The following is a 15,071-nucleotide window of genomic DNA, read 5'->3' as shown; positions in this document are numbered from 1 at the left end:
CCTCCACAGTTTCTTTTTTCATGGCTTCAGTTACCCCATAGTCCAGAAGCAGGTCAACAGTACCTTAACACTATGTCATAATTTCTACCTACATCATTCACCTCCCTTCATCTCATCATATGGGCATTTTATCATCTCACATCAGCATAGGTAAGTGCAAGGCAATCTAGTATTTTCAGAGAGAAGGACCACACTGATAGAACTTTTATGACAGCATATTGCCATAATTATTCTATTTTATTATGTTTATAAGAGTTACTGTTAATCTCTTACTGTGCCTAATTTATATATTAAAACTTTATCATAGGCATGTATGCACAGGACAAAATATACTATATAGGGTTCGAGTACTGTCCGCAGTTTCAGGCATCCACTTAGGGACTTGGAAAGTATGCCCCGCGGGTAAGGGGGATCACTGTATTCCACTCCCTGAATGAGTTTCACTGGAAAGACCATGGAGTTCCTGTTTGCAGTCTGAAACTCCCAGGGCTAAGAAGACACGTCAATCTATGTATACCATAGCCCTGCAGCTTGATTTATTTGAAACCATGGTCAATTACTATCATCAAAATCCACAAATTCTTACACAGATGTCCTGATTTCCAACCTTTGTTATTTTTAGTCAGCTAGCCAACCTAGCAACTGAAGAAGTTTGCTGCTCAAACCCAATTTTGTGGGGCACCTGGGTGGCTCACTGGTTGAGCATCTGCCTTCAGCTCAGGGCGTGATCCTGGAGTCCCAGGATCAAGTCCTGGGATCGAGTCCTGCATCAGGCTCCCTGCAGGGAGCCTGCTTCTCCCTCTGCCTATGTTTCTGCTTCTCTCTCTGTTGTCTCTCATGAATAAATAAATAAAATCTTAAAATAAATCCAATTTTGTTCCCCTCTTAATAAGAGGGGTTTATATTCCAACTTTAAGAGAAAAAGTTAAAATGCACAGCAACTAAGTAAAATCTTTACTGAAAGAACCCAGTCACAAATCCATGAAGATAGCTAGAGATACACAGTTGCTTCATCTCCTTAAAAGTCATAAATTCCCCAGCTGAATTTAAACAAAAAAGAAAACAACCCACAAGGCACATAAATAGCAACTACATCAGTAATACCTGTTTTCCAGAATCTGTGTCCAAAAAAACAAATGAAGAGACCAAGCAGGGCAAAAAGGGTGAAGAACACTTTGGTTGATACTCTTCCTAAAAAGAATGAAAATTTAATGGATGATATATCCAATTTAATGCCTTGTATTTAAAGCTTCATGAATAAAGCAAAGTGAGCTGACAATAATTTATGTAGTTATTTTAATTTATAACATATATAACAAATATATACATTATAAACCTACTTTGGAAATACCCTTGCCACCCCTAACAAATTTTATGTGGGCAATGAATATCAATGCTACTGCTATAACAAAAAGAGTAACCAGACAATCTATGCTTCCTAATGAGGTATGCAGCACTACTTGTGACATATTCTTAGGGTGTTGTGTGTTAGAACACACATAGTTCTGTTTCTTCACAAACTGTAAGAAAAAAGGAGGGCAACGGGAGTGAAAACTAGGGATTAAAAGAGACTTAAAAGACACATCAGCTAAATACAATGTATAGACTTCATCTGAAACTTGATTCAAATTAAAAAAAAAAAACCTGAAAAACAATTGGGATGATTAGGAAAATGTAAATACTGGCTGTTAATTTGATGCTATTAAGGAATTATCTTCAATATTTTTCACTGAAACTTGTGTTGGTGAAACTGTGGCTATAGATTTTAGAAACAGCACTTATCTTTAAGATACCGACACACACACACAAAAACTTTGTGAGGAAAATGATGGCCAGGGATTTGCTATTTTAAAAAAATTCAGTAACAGAGGAGGGCTGGGAGGCAGCGACCCAGGTGGGTTTAGAGCTGAAACAAAATCATGGCCATGAATCAAATTGTTAAGGCTGAACAATTAGTTTATGAAGGTTCTTTGAACTTCTTCGTCATAAAAGATTTTAACTGAAACTCACATTAAAATAAAAAAACATGTACTACACTGCAAGTCACACATGAGCAAATTATTGCCCATCTTCCTTACATATACTGCTTCTGAAAAAAATGTAGCATAACTAACAATAAAGCACAATATACTTCATGATGCTAAAGAATTCCAAATCTCATGGTCCTTACTCGGCACTACCTTAAATATAAATAACATGAACTGAAAGATACAGCTTACAAAAGAGAAAAATATACTCACTAAATTCACCATCATGACTCCTTTGAGATAAACATAAGAAAATAATCCCTGAACTAAAAAAGAAAACAAAACGCCTATACAATCTCATGTGAAAAATGTTACAAACCTACCACAGATTAAAACACATAAAACACTTAAGAGTGCTCAGATGGAGATATCAGAAAGACCTATACCCAGATAAGAAACACAGCCAGAAGACCAGAATTTGCAGGGTATGATACATACCCACACAGCAGCTTTTCTGAGAACAAAGAGCCCAAAAGAAAGATGAAACAAAAGGTAAGAGGCCACAGTCTGCTTATTTCAGACCTGTGGTTGATTGCTGTTCTATCATTTAATCTTTATACCACAAGCATAGAGATTGCTGGGATAGTTTTTTTCAAGTGAAAATCGAGTAGCAGTTTCCAGCAAGTATAATCATCAGAGTTATCAAGATCTTCCAACCCAATAAAAACTGACACGCACTGTTAACACAGTCCTCTGTGATATTAGACAGCAGAGAGGAACTAAATGGAATCCACCATCACAGTACTGGGAAAGGACAGAAAAAAAAATGATACAGGTAAAACCAGACAGCAGAAGGTTTCATAAGAAGTAGACTCTAGAAACAACACAAGAGACAAAATGGGCACTTTTAGGGGACAAACGAAGGCAACGTGGTGAATGGACAGGGAGGATAGGAGATAGCCCAAGTAGAGTGGTCTTTAATCATCACAGTCTCACTCTAGGCTATGATACACAAGCCAAGGTTTTAATTAAAAGGCAGTGTGGATACCTTCTCCCTACTTGAGCTCAGGAAAGATGTCCTCATACACATCAAGCTTGAAAATGAAAGCAACAATAGGACCAACATCACTAGCCCAGGTCAACTCTAGGTTGGAGGTATAGGATCAGAGCTACCCTTCCCCTCAGGAGTACATGTAGAGCCTGAAACCCAGAGGAATGGGAGAGCTTTCTGATTAAGAGGGGCTCTGGTGCAGAAGAGCTCAAGGGAAGGGGAATAGAGGAACCCAGAAAAGATTAAGTCGATCAGTGAAAACTATAGAACCTTTATCTGCCTGGGTTTCCTACACTGTATCTCTCCAGGGTCCTGAGCATGGCAGTGGAAGACTGGATGGGATACAGCTCTACCAAAGGAAAAGGAATCCTAGTCCCTGAACACAATGGATAGACTTTATTCTTTAGAGTAAAACTCCTGGAAAGTGCTATTTGGACCTCTAAATACCAGAGTGCCCAGGGCTCTATCCTTAGACCTTTTCTACACCCTCACTCCACAGTAAGGTCATCTAGTCCATGGCCAAACACATGGCTTTCAAGGAAATCTCCAACTCAAACCTTTCCCCTGAATTCCAGCATACTTATAACCAACTGACAATTCAACATGTCCATCTCAATGCTTCCTAAAGTTCTCAAACTAACATGTCCAAACCTGAACTCCTGATAGGTCCTCCCAAACCTGCTTCTCCAACAATCTTTCCCACCTCAGTGAATGGCAGTTCTAGTTCTCTAGTTGCTCTGGCCAAAATGGTAGTCCTGTTTTACAACTTTCTTCAACTGCCTCATCCAACCAGCAACTATTACTGGCTCTATTTCAAAATACACACAGCCATTCATTGGCCGAATATGAGGACAATTTAACATGAAAATAATGATAGTAATGGATTATAATCCAGAGAATTAAGAATCCATAGGTTTATGTAAATTATTTATTATCTAAATAGGGGAGAAGAGAAATCTCTTCCTTAAAATAGAATGCCAAAAAAAAAAAATAGAATGCCAACTAATAACTTTTAAAAGATGGTGAAATTAGAAAATTGCCATTTGGCAATCACCTAGTAATGAAAGTTTCAGGCACAGATCATGGAATCCTAAAACTAGCAAGTGACAGTTTAAAAAGGGACTATCTACTTACATTCAGAGTCTCACCCAAAAATACTTAAAGGGAAAATAATTACTTTACAATGGAGAAACCTGGAATACACCACTAACCAAATATCCAAAGTTATCACCACCAGTAATGGGACAAATAGATATCAAGTGCCTCCTAAGAAGGGCATAATATCACTTTTTGGTATTCCCACCAAAAATGCATAATGTGGACTTAATCATGAGGCAACATCAGACAAACTCAAACTGGAGGATGTTCTAAAAAATTAGCCTGTACTCAAAAAAGGTCAAGGTCTTGAAAGACAAAACCAGACCAAGAATTGTCCTGGATTACAGAAGACCAAAGACACATGTCAGTTAAATGCAACACATGACCAATTTTTTTTTTATAAAGGACATTAGTGGAATAACTAGTGAAATTCAGTAAAATCTGTTGATTAAAAAGCAGTACTGTATCAAAGTGAATCATGTGAATTTGATCATGGTTACATAAAAAATAAATATTTATGGGAAAAAGGGCTTTATGTCTGTGACTTACTCTCAAGTGGCTCAAAGAATTGTCTGTGTGTATGTACATTTGGAAAGTGCACACTAGTGCACTCTAGTGAAAGAATAAAAAGCAAATAGCATGTGTTAACATTGAGAAATCTGAGTGAAGATTATGTGGAAATTCTTCGTATTTCTGCGTCTTATCTGAGAAACTATTTCAGAATAAAACATTAAATCCACACACAGAATGATCTTGCAAAACCTCCTGTGCCACCATCCTATTTAAACCACTGTCCTCTCACCTGAATTAACTACAATAGCCTGCTCATCGATCTCCGTCTCTGATCTTGCCCCTGACTTTTCTCATAAAAGCAGCCAGAGTGACCCCATCAAAATATGAGTGAGATCATGGCACTCCTTGCTCAAACCCACCAATGCCTTTCCCTTTTGCTCTGAATAGACGCTTTCACCCACACAGTGACCTACCAGGCTGCACAACTCTCACCCTCCTCCGTGTCCTCCAGCCACTGTTCTCACTGCAGGTTTTCAAACACATCAAGAAGGCTCTGGGGCTGAGGGCCTTTGTTCTCCTGCTTGCCAGTACTGCCTGGACAATGTGCATGGCTCCCTGCCTCGCCTTGGGTCTCCACCCAATGGTGAGCTTTTCCGCATGGGCTAGCGTGGCCATCCCTCTCAGAATTCTTCCCTTGTTGTCACTTGTCATCTACCCTTCCTACTTAATGTTTGCTTCTTTGCACACATCAGTTTCTCCTGTGACATATATTCTACAAATTTATTTTGTCTGTCTCAACTCCCCTGCTAAAGCATAAGCTCCGGGAGGGCAGCTATTCTGTTTGTTTTGTTCATTGCTGTATCCCTATGCCTAGAACAAAGAGTGGAACAATGCAGGGACTCAAAATGCATATGCTGAATGAATGAAGTCTAAACAAAAGCAGTTTTTAATATTCTTAAGTTCTGTATTGGTTGACGTAGATTTGCAAAGCCAAAGAAGAAATTCCAAAGTTCAAATCCATGTACTCACCAAGGGAAGAACAATTATCCTCCTTGGCCTCAAAGCTGCAAGCATATGTGTGAGCAGGAACATAAGCAGCAGATGTATTTAGAAGTGGGTCTCGAACAATGACATTATAAATAACACCTTGTCCTCGGAGGGAGGAGAAGGAAACACTTGTCTTATCATTAGCTGTTAGGGTAACCACCTGATGCCAAAAATAACATGTGATTAGCGTTTAGGTTTTTTAAAAAAGCTATTCTATTATAACCCTACCTACACATGATATTAAATCATAGTATTATAATTCTTATTTAAAATATACACCAACCCATTTAGCTCTGTCAAACGATTGTCCTACATAGTTTATATGTGCTAATATAAGGAAGTTCTTACACAAAATGCTTCTAAACTTTTTGTACAGCATCAAATGTTAACAATTTAAATAAAACATGATATAAAGTATAAACACTTAGGACAAAATAAAAAATTTGTCATCTGCTAGACAGTAAACAACACGATGGCAAGAACTATATTTATCCTGCTCGAAAATCCTTCTTTCTTCAGTACTTAGCACAATGCTTGGCACAGAATACATGTTCAACAAATGTTAGCTATTATTACTAGCTATGGAACTGTCAACAGAAAAGCATTTATTAACTTCTCACAGAGAGGACCCATTTATCTTTGTCTAACAGACTGCAATAAGAAAACATTCCACATAGTTATGTTAGGCAATGGTCCTTCACTTCGAAACTTCTTTTTTAAAGGTTGTTTTTTAGATGGATAATATATGTTATGGAAGAAACAAAAGCCCTATTATAGTCGTAATACACTAATATGTTCCTACTAATAAAAGTTAGGACATTTAATGTTGGAGTTTCAGGAATAATTACAAACCTCTCAGAAAACTTCTGTTTAAAAATATTGCTTAGCCTTCAAAAATATGGGTTCTGGCAAAGGACTGGTCAAGTTCAACAAAATGTTAACATTACCTCCTACTCCCATTTTTATTACAAAACATTCAACCTTATAGAAATTTGAAAGAATACAATGAATAAAGTATATACCACCACCTAGATTTAACAATTCTTAATATTTTATCCTATTTATTAATTCCTCCTTCTTTCCCTCTATTTTTTCCTGCTGAACCATTTTAAAATAAGTTAGATACCGTGACATTTCACTTCTAAATACTTGTAGCGTGCACATCCTGAAACAGCATTTCTGGATGTGCCTATAATCACTGGGAGAATGTGTTATAATTCAGATTCTATTGGTAGAGGAGGCACCTGAGGTTCCACTTTTCTAGCAATCTCCTAGGTGATGCCAATGGTACCCATTCATCTATCACACTCTGAGTAGCAAGGTATAATAAGGATATTCTCTTATATACCCATAATACCTTAACTCAGCTAAGAAAATCAATAATCTCGTATCTAATACACAGACTATATTCAGATTCTCCCACGTCTTTTTTTTTTTAAGATATATTTACCTATTTGAGAGAGCGTGTGCGCACACACGTGGGGGGGAGGGGCAGAGGGAAAGGAAGAAAGAGAATCTCAAGCAGACTCCCCACTGAGTGCAGAGCCCCACAATGTAGGTTCCATCTCACAACCCATGAGATCATGACCTGAGCCGAAATCACAAGTTAGAGAGCTAACCGACTGAGCGAACTAGGTGCCCCCCCCTTCACACCATGTCTTTCATAGCTTTTCTCACCCTTTATCAACCATTTCATGCATGGTATTTATCTCTATATCTAGGACAGTACCTCCCATCATCACTCTCTCCCACCTACTCAATGATTTTTAAAAAGATTAAAAGCAGTTGTCTTTTTTTTTGGATGGGAGGGGCAGAATGAGAGGGAGAGACAAATTCTTAAGCAGGTTTCCTGTACAATGCAGAGCCGAATATAGGGCTCAGTCTTATGACCCTGAAATCATGACCTGAGCTGAAATCAAGAGTTGGTTGCTTAACCTACTGAGCCACCCAGGTGCCCCAAGAGCAGCTCATAAGGGCACCTGGTTGGCTCATTTGGTAAAGCCTGTGACTCTTGATCTCACAGTTATGTTTGAGCCCCAGGCTGAGTACAGAAATTACTTAAAAATAAAATCTTAAGAGGTGCCTGGGTGGTGCAGTTAAGCCTCCCACTCTTGGTTTTGGATCAGGTTGTTATTTCAGGGTTGTGAGATCAAGCCCCTTGACAAGCCTCTCCTCATGCCCCTTGTCAGGCTCCAAACTCAGTGCTGGAGTCAGCTTGAGATTCTCTCCTGCTTTTCCCTCTGCCGCTTATCCCCCACCACCTGCTCATGCTCTCTCTCTCACTTTTTTTTTTTTAAAAAGAGCGGTTGTCTTATAGAACATTCCACAGTCTGGATTTGTCACAGTATGCTCAAAGGTATCCAACTTTTGTTCCTTTATGCCACATATTTCCTGTAAACATGAACTCTGATGACTGAATTCAGGTTAAATATGCTTTGCTAGAATACTTCATAGATGATAGCGGTGGTGATGATGTCAGACTGTGTCATATGAGCATATAATGCAAGCTAACCTGCTATCGGTGAAGCTCACCGACCACATGGATAAGATGTGGTCTTATCTAATGATCGACCTGTGATCTAATGACCATCAGATCATTCCACTGGAAAAGTAAGTTTTCCCTTTGCAATTAGAATTAATCTGAGCATGGTGGAAATATCCTGTTCCCCAACAGTCTTTCACCTGCTGATCCTTGCCTGAATTATTTCACTGAGGGCAGAAAATGGTGACTTTCTAATCTACATTTACTGACTGGAATTCCTCTGTAAATCCTTCTCTCATCAACAAGGATGAATTACATCCTTTAAAAAAGACAATATAAATTCCTTCCCTGGATGGATTTCCAGAGTAATCTGGTATAGGAGTCTCCTCTAATGATAGCAATTTGTAAACAAGTACAATGAATTTTCTTATACCTGGCTCCTTCTTAGCATGTGATCATGACATCCTAGGTGACAGGGCAACAATATGAGATCTTGCTCTGCAACAGACTGAGGCTCTAGGCTAATCATATATGCCTGTCAGCCATTTCCTTCTATATAATCTGGTCACCTATCAACCTTCTGGGAAGAATCAGAGCAGTCAAGAAAAACTCTACCCATAAACCATTAGACTGAAGGATGAAGTTCTATATTAGACTGCAATCAGATATCTTTTAAGACATAAATCCCGTCCTCCACAAAAATGATCTATAGCATGAACCTCAATTTTAATATGCATAGGGATCACCTGGGGACCTCAAAATGCAAATTATGATTCAGTAAGTCTGGGGTGGAGCCAAGGAATCTGCAATTCTAACAAACTCCCAGGTGATGCAAATGCCGCTTGTCCATACCCTACACTTGATATTCCAAGAATTTACAGGGGTTCAAAAGGTCAGAGAAAACTTTTGCTTCAAGTTAGAGACTTCTGAGTTTGGGTTTAAATATTAATGCCAGGGGTGCCTGAGTGGCTCAGTGGGTTAAGCACCTGACTCTTGGTTTTGGCTCAGGTCATGATCTCAGAGTAGTAAGATCGAGCCCGAGGTGGGGATTTTATACTCAGCACAGAGTCTGCTGGTTCCCTTTCCCCTCCTCCCTCTCTCCACATGCACATGCATGCGTGCTCTCTCTAAGATAAATAAAAATAGAATATTTTAAATAAATAAAATATTAATGACAATGTGTATACCCTTAAATGGTTTCTCATTGTTTTTTCCTCAGAATACTATAATTTTTATACTCGCCAAAAATTTTTATCTAATATTTACAGGAGTACATTGAAAAATCACCACCCCCTTCCATCCATAGCTCAAGATTACCAGGTCACGTATGTGACAGCAACTAAAATGTAAACATAATTTGCATGCACCTCCACAGAACCCAACATTACCTTGGGATATTACTAGCAAGATGATAACAAAATGAAAGAGAATAAAGTGAGAACCCCAGGAAGACCAAGGAAACAGTAAAGAAATAAGCTCCTGGTAGCTTCTCCCCTTCTCAACTCTTATAAAAGTCTCAACAATCTGGCCACACAAATTATAAGAACCAGATTTACCTTGATAGCATTGGCCTTCACCTGAGGAACCTCAGCCATCCTCTGCAGATGCTCTAGCAACCCCTCTTGGGTGAGGTCATTCTCGGGCAGAAAATACTGATAGACATCATACAGCAACCTCCACCTAGAGTCCCGTCCTGTCCCAATGTCACACGGCAGAGGATCCGTGCCTCTAAAGTCAACCAACAAAACTAAACATCAGTCTCTTGTGGTGCATGTCCCATCTATAAAAGGAACTAAAAGCTCAAATTTCAAACTTCTGCCATTGATTCCAATTTTGGCATTATGAAGAAAAGTAGCATAGTGAGAGGCAGTATGGTTTAATAACCAGATGTCAATGTCAGTCAGGCCCAGAGTGACATGCCAGCTTTGCTGTTTGTTAGCTCTGCATCTGTGGGCACATCACATAATCTCAGCAACCCTTAGTGAACCACTCTGGAAAATAAGAACCACCACCCCTTCTTCCTAAAATTGCCAGAATTAAAGAACACAGAGAATTCAGCACTATGGATGAATGACAGACAGCATTCAAATGTTTCTCAATGTTAGCTATCATTACTATTAAAGGAGAAACTAAGGCAGAGTTTTAATTAAAAAAATAAAATCCTGACAAAAATATACGAGTGCTTCATGCTTCAGAATGCTTTCCATATTCAAAACTCTTTACCGAAACTAAATGTACTTCTAAGCTCACAATAGAGAGTCAACATCTCGCTCTTCCTAAGAATGGAGAGGGACAGTATTATTGGTAAGTGGCAGCTCAAGTATTTTGCAATGCTTAAATTACCTCCATTCCAAAAAAAGATTAAACAATCCCATTTTACTAAAGAGAACCATGGATTTTGAGAGTTCACCAAATCTACACAACAGTTAGTCATGCATATCCTAAAAGCAGTTTTAGGAGATAGGACACAGACATACCTTGCATAGCCTAGGTTTGCTGGGGCAAATTTAATAGTTGTGTCAAAGAAATTATATTCCAGGTAAATGTTGGGATCAATATCTAAATCAAATTCCAAATTACAGCCTCCAGGGACAGGATCTGGATGAAAAATAAGGAAGTTACTCAACACAGAATTTTTATATATTCAAATGGTACTCAGAAAAACAGAACTCTACTTTTATAAGAACTTTCCATATAGAAGTTAAACATAATAGAGCTTCTGGTTTTGTACTACCACCTCATGAACTGAGGTCAAAGAGGGAAAAGTTAATCGAGGTTAAGGGCTTTACAATAGAGGTCAGCAAGACTTTTCTGTAAAGATGGTGAATGTTTTAGGCTTCACAGTCTTGATGGTTTCTCTGTGGCAACTACTCAACCCTGCCCTCAGGGCAGGAAAGCAACCATAGACAATATGTAAGCAAAGGAACATGGCAGTTTCTAATAAAACTTTAAGTACAAAACAGGCTTTGACCCATGGTCTGTGTTTGCCAACCCCTGCTCTAGAGTTGAAAAGATCTAGAGATAGATATTCTTAAGCTGGTACCAAAAACTGGCTTTGAGGATCTCATGAACACTGAAATTGTATGTCAAAGGCTGAATATGTGAATTTCTTAAGGAGAGAGGCTTTTATTAGATTTTGGGGTCTATAATCTCATAAAAAAAAGCTTAAGAACACAGGGATAGAGGGGGAAAAAACACTACCAAGGAGTAAAGGAACTCCATGAGTAGTAAAGAAAGGGGTGTTCACTTTTTACATGTTTCTTTCAACAAGAAGAACGATGGTGTCATCCTCAGTGCTGGAAGACTCTTTGTGTGCACATAGAAGAGTAAAAATAAAAAAGACCTCAAAAGAGCCCCATGACCATGCATTGTAATAACATTTGGACGTTTAATTAAATACATATTTTAGGTATTTCATTTACATTAATAATGTGTCTAAAACAGCTGTTCTTTTCTTATTAGGAATCCTATTCATGACCTTAAGCATGACAAAACAAAAAAGTCACTTGACATGAGCTCAATTCTATGCAAACAGCTGTCTACAGTGGACTCAAGTGGAAAGGCTAAAATAAGAATAGGTCCAGGTAAACCAATTTAAAGATCTACAAGGTCTCAACTTCATACACCCATCCAATCATTCCCATAGTTGGGTCCTGGTTTCTATCAACTGTTGGAATTCTGGTGGCTGACTTGCCCCAGCCAGATCTGGAACCGAGAAACTCAATGTCCATATATTTCAATGTTGCTCCTCTTTCATACTCTCCTTTTCCTGCATTTACAGATCTTTACCACACCCAGGAAAATGATATGCATTGTAATGGAAGCTCTACTGTTCCTAATACTTCTTTGTACACTGTCCTTGATGAAAACCCAGTCTATGATTTTCTATCAGGTCATTCCCCTTTGCAACACAGAACACTGTGTAAGAGTAGTCTAAATTTCCTCACCTCGACTCCTCAATCACTGTAATCTAGTTTTTATCCCCATGTGCCACTAAAATGATTCTCACTAAAGGCCCCTGCTGACTTTTCATTGCACTATCATACAGACACCTTCAATCACTTCCTTGACCTCTGCAATGTGCTATTTACCTCTCCTTACTTAACGCAGAATCTCGGGCTCTTCTCTTGCCTCCTTGTCTCTGTAGTGTTATGCTTATTCCTCAGCAGTTAGCATCGCCCAGAAACAGTGCCTGATACGAGGTAGGCACTATGAAAGCATCTGCTATTATTTTTCCCCTTAAATCTCTAAGTACATGCCTGGACAATCTTACTTACTTCTATGGCTTTTACACAGAACCTTTCAGGTGGACTAACCTCAGGTCTCTACTCCACACCCTTAAACTCCCTCCCTACTACACATTTCCTTCCAGATTTCCTATGAGCATTTCAGATTCATGGTGTCTTAAAGTGAAGTCACAATCTACCCCATCCCAACTGCCTAAACTATCCAGTACCACAACTCTATCTCAATCCTATTTTGCATCACTATTTCCTAGTGGATAGCCCAAATGGGAAGCCTACGCTCCTCACTTGTATAATCCATGATCATTGGCCATTGTGTCTCATCAATGCTACCTCCCAAACACCTTCTCACTCTGAGCCCTTAAAGGTACACAGAGTCTTGACCTTGCTATGCCCTCTCCAAACCACTCCCCATACTGCTTCTAGAGTTAACTTTCTGACAGATGAAATGCATACCATTCCTCCGCTTAAAAACTCTTTATGCTCCTTCAGAGTAGAATGCAAACCTCAAATTATATACAAGGCCCTTCATGCTCTGGCTCCAGCCACACCCACCATTCTGCCATTCTCCAAATACTCTCCATTCTTCTTCCATGCCTTCCTTTGCCTAGAATAACCAGCTAAAAGTGTTAAGGACTGTTTCTTGCCTTTCTGTTACTGCTTCTCCAAAGGCTCCTTAAATTTCTCTTGAATTAAGGACTACATTCTCCTATACCCCTACCTGGGCTTTTAATCATCATACAATTCTTTGGCTCCCTCACTGCTAAAATCTTTGATTCAGTATATCATACTTGCAATAAACACTTTTAAAAGGATTGTACTTTCCCCTGAATTTTCATGAATAAGTTCCACATTCTGGAGAGTCAATAGGGAGTTGAAGACAGAAAGGTTACCTCTTTCAGAGTAGGAGAGTGGAATGGCCATGTTTTGGACAGGCTTAGAATCTAAAGTCTCCAAGTACCAAGTGCACATACTTTCCTCTGGTCTAAGAATGGAAACCAGTCCTTTGTCAGTGCCTGTTCCTGAAGTATTGGGAAGGAGAGTCTGCAATAAGATAGAAAAGAGTCATCATGAATAGGGAGTTGAGCAAAATATCTCAACCATTTAGTGCTGCCTTCAGCCCAGGGCGTGATCCTGGAGACCCGGGATCGAGTCCCACGTCGGGCTCCCTGCGTGGAGCCTACTTCTCCCTCTGCCTGTGTCTCTGCCTCTCTCTCTCTCTTTCTGTGTCTCTCATGAATAAATAAAATCTTTAAAAAAAAATTCCAAGCTGGATCTACTATGCATGTCCTATTCCAAACCTTCTCAAAACAAGAAGGAAGAAACACAGACCTTCCTTATAAAGAATTCTTTTCATCTCTACCTGCAGGGACCCATGCATACACATGGAAGAACTAGTTAAATATATGACCTTTGATAGGAATAACAGATTCACAGTGAAATTTCAAAGTTTTTCAATTCCCCAAATTAAGATTTACTATGTCAAGAACTAAGACTGTCAAATAACAAAACAATTCAGTAAAGAATCTGGTGTCCTTTATTCAAGGAAAACAACACAAGATTAGGGGAGTACAGTACCTTATAAGCAGTGAAGAAGTACCTGAGAGATTTGAGGCAAAAAGTAAGTTTCATACTGTAGAAGAAGCAAAACAGAAACAGGGGATGATTGGCTAGGAGGTCAGGAATTTCCTTATAAGGAAGACAGTCCTATTCTCTTAGAGCTAAGCAAGCTAGAGCAGAGTTGGAGGATGGAGGAAGGTGACTATCATGTTAGATTTCCTTGACTGTCATGTTAGATTTCCTTTCTAATCCATGTTAGATTTCCTTACCCATAAGTGCAAGCTGACTCAGGTGTAAATAGATCCATGAACTGGGCTAGGCCACTGAGGCAGCCTCCATCTTGTAAGTCCAATATATAAATTAACTTTAGCACTACGGGGTCGCCTGGGTGGCTCAGTTGCTTAACCATCCATCTTCCCCACAGGTAATGATCTCCAGGTCCTAGGATCAAGCCCAGCATCAGGCTTCCTGCAGAGCAGGAAGCAGACTTCCTGCTTCTCCCTCTCTCTCCCTCTGCCCATCCCCACCATTCATTTCTCAAGTAAATAAATAAAAGCTTTAAAATATAACTAAACTGGGATCCCTGGGTGGCGCAGCGGTTTGGCGCCTGCCTTTGGCCCAGGGTGCGATCCTGGAGACCCAGGATCGAATCCCACATCAGGCTCCCGGTGCATGGAGCCTGCTTCTCCCTCTGCCTGTGTCTCTGCCTCTCTCTCTCTCTCTCTCTGTGACTATCATAAATAAATAAAAATTAAAAAAAAAATAACTAAACTTATAAAAAGTAAGTAAACTTGTGAAAAAAAAAAAAAAAGAACTTTATCACTACGAAAGCAAAAACATGATCCCTGCCCCCAAAGAATTAAGCTTCTGGAAAGTTTTTTTTTTTTTTTTAAATGAGCTATAATCAACATATAAATTATACATGCAGAATATCATTTGATAAGTTTTGATATACGCAGACACTTGTGAAGCCATCATCACAATCAGGATAGTAAGCAAACTTAGTCTCTTCTCACTCCTTTCTAATCCTCCCTCACACCCCTCCACTCCTTCATCCCCTAATGCCATCCATTTGGAAAACTTTTTGAATTACAAAATACTAAGTTAAG

At 39.1% G+C, this 15,071-nt stretch overlaps 1 protein-coding gene across 4 annotated transcripts in view; it reads right to left on the bottom strand.

The window, feature by feature from the left end:
- The window catches only part of TM7SF3 (transmembrane 7 superfamily member 3), a 50,413-nt gene that overhangs the window by 9,155 nt on the left and 26,187 nt on the right, over positions 1-15,071 (bottom strand). For all 4 annotated transcript variants that reach the window (XM_072798580.1, XM_072798581.1, XM_072798582.1 and 1 more), the window contains 5 exons: positions 13,296-13,446; positions 10,636-10,756; positions 9,715-9,886; positions 5,659-5,836; positions 1,105-1,191 (listed from right to left, as the gene is read on the bottom strand). In XM_072798580.1, the coding sequence (XP_072654681.1) occupies positions 1,105-1,191; positions 5,659-5,836; positions 9,715-9,886; positions 10,636-10,756; positions 13,296-13,446 (709 nt within the window). The remainder of the gene's footprint in view (positions 1-1,104; positions 1,192-5,658; positions 5,837-9,714; positions 9,887-10,635; positions 10,757-13,295; positions 13,447-15,071) is intronic.

This window comes from Canis lupus, chromosome 25 (genome assembly GCF_048164855.1).
Source record: "Canis lupus baileyi chromosome 25, mCanLup2.hap1, whole genome shotgun sequence".
Lineage (NCBI taxonomy): Eukaryota > Metazoa > Chordata > Mammalia > Carnivora > Canidae > Canis > Canis lupus.
The sequence above is the reverse complement of the archived record's forward strand: the minus strand, read 5'-3'. Positions and strand labels throughout refer to the sequence as shown.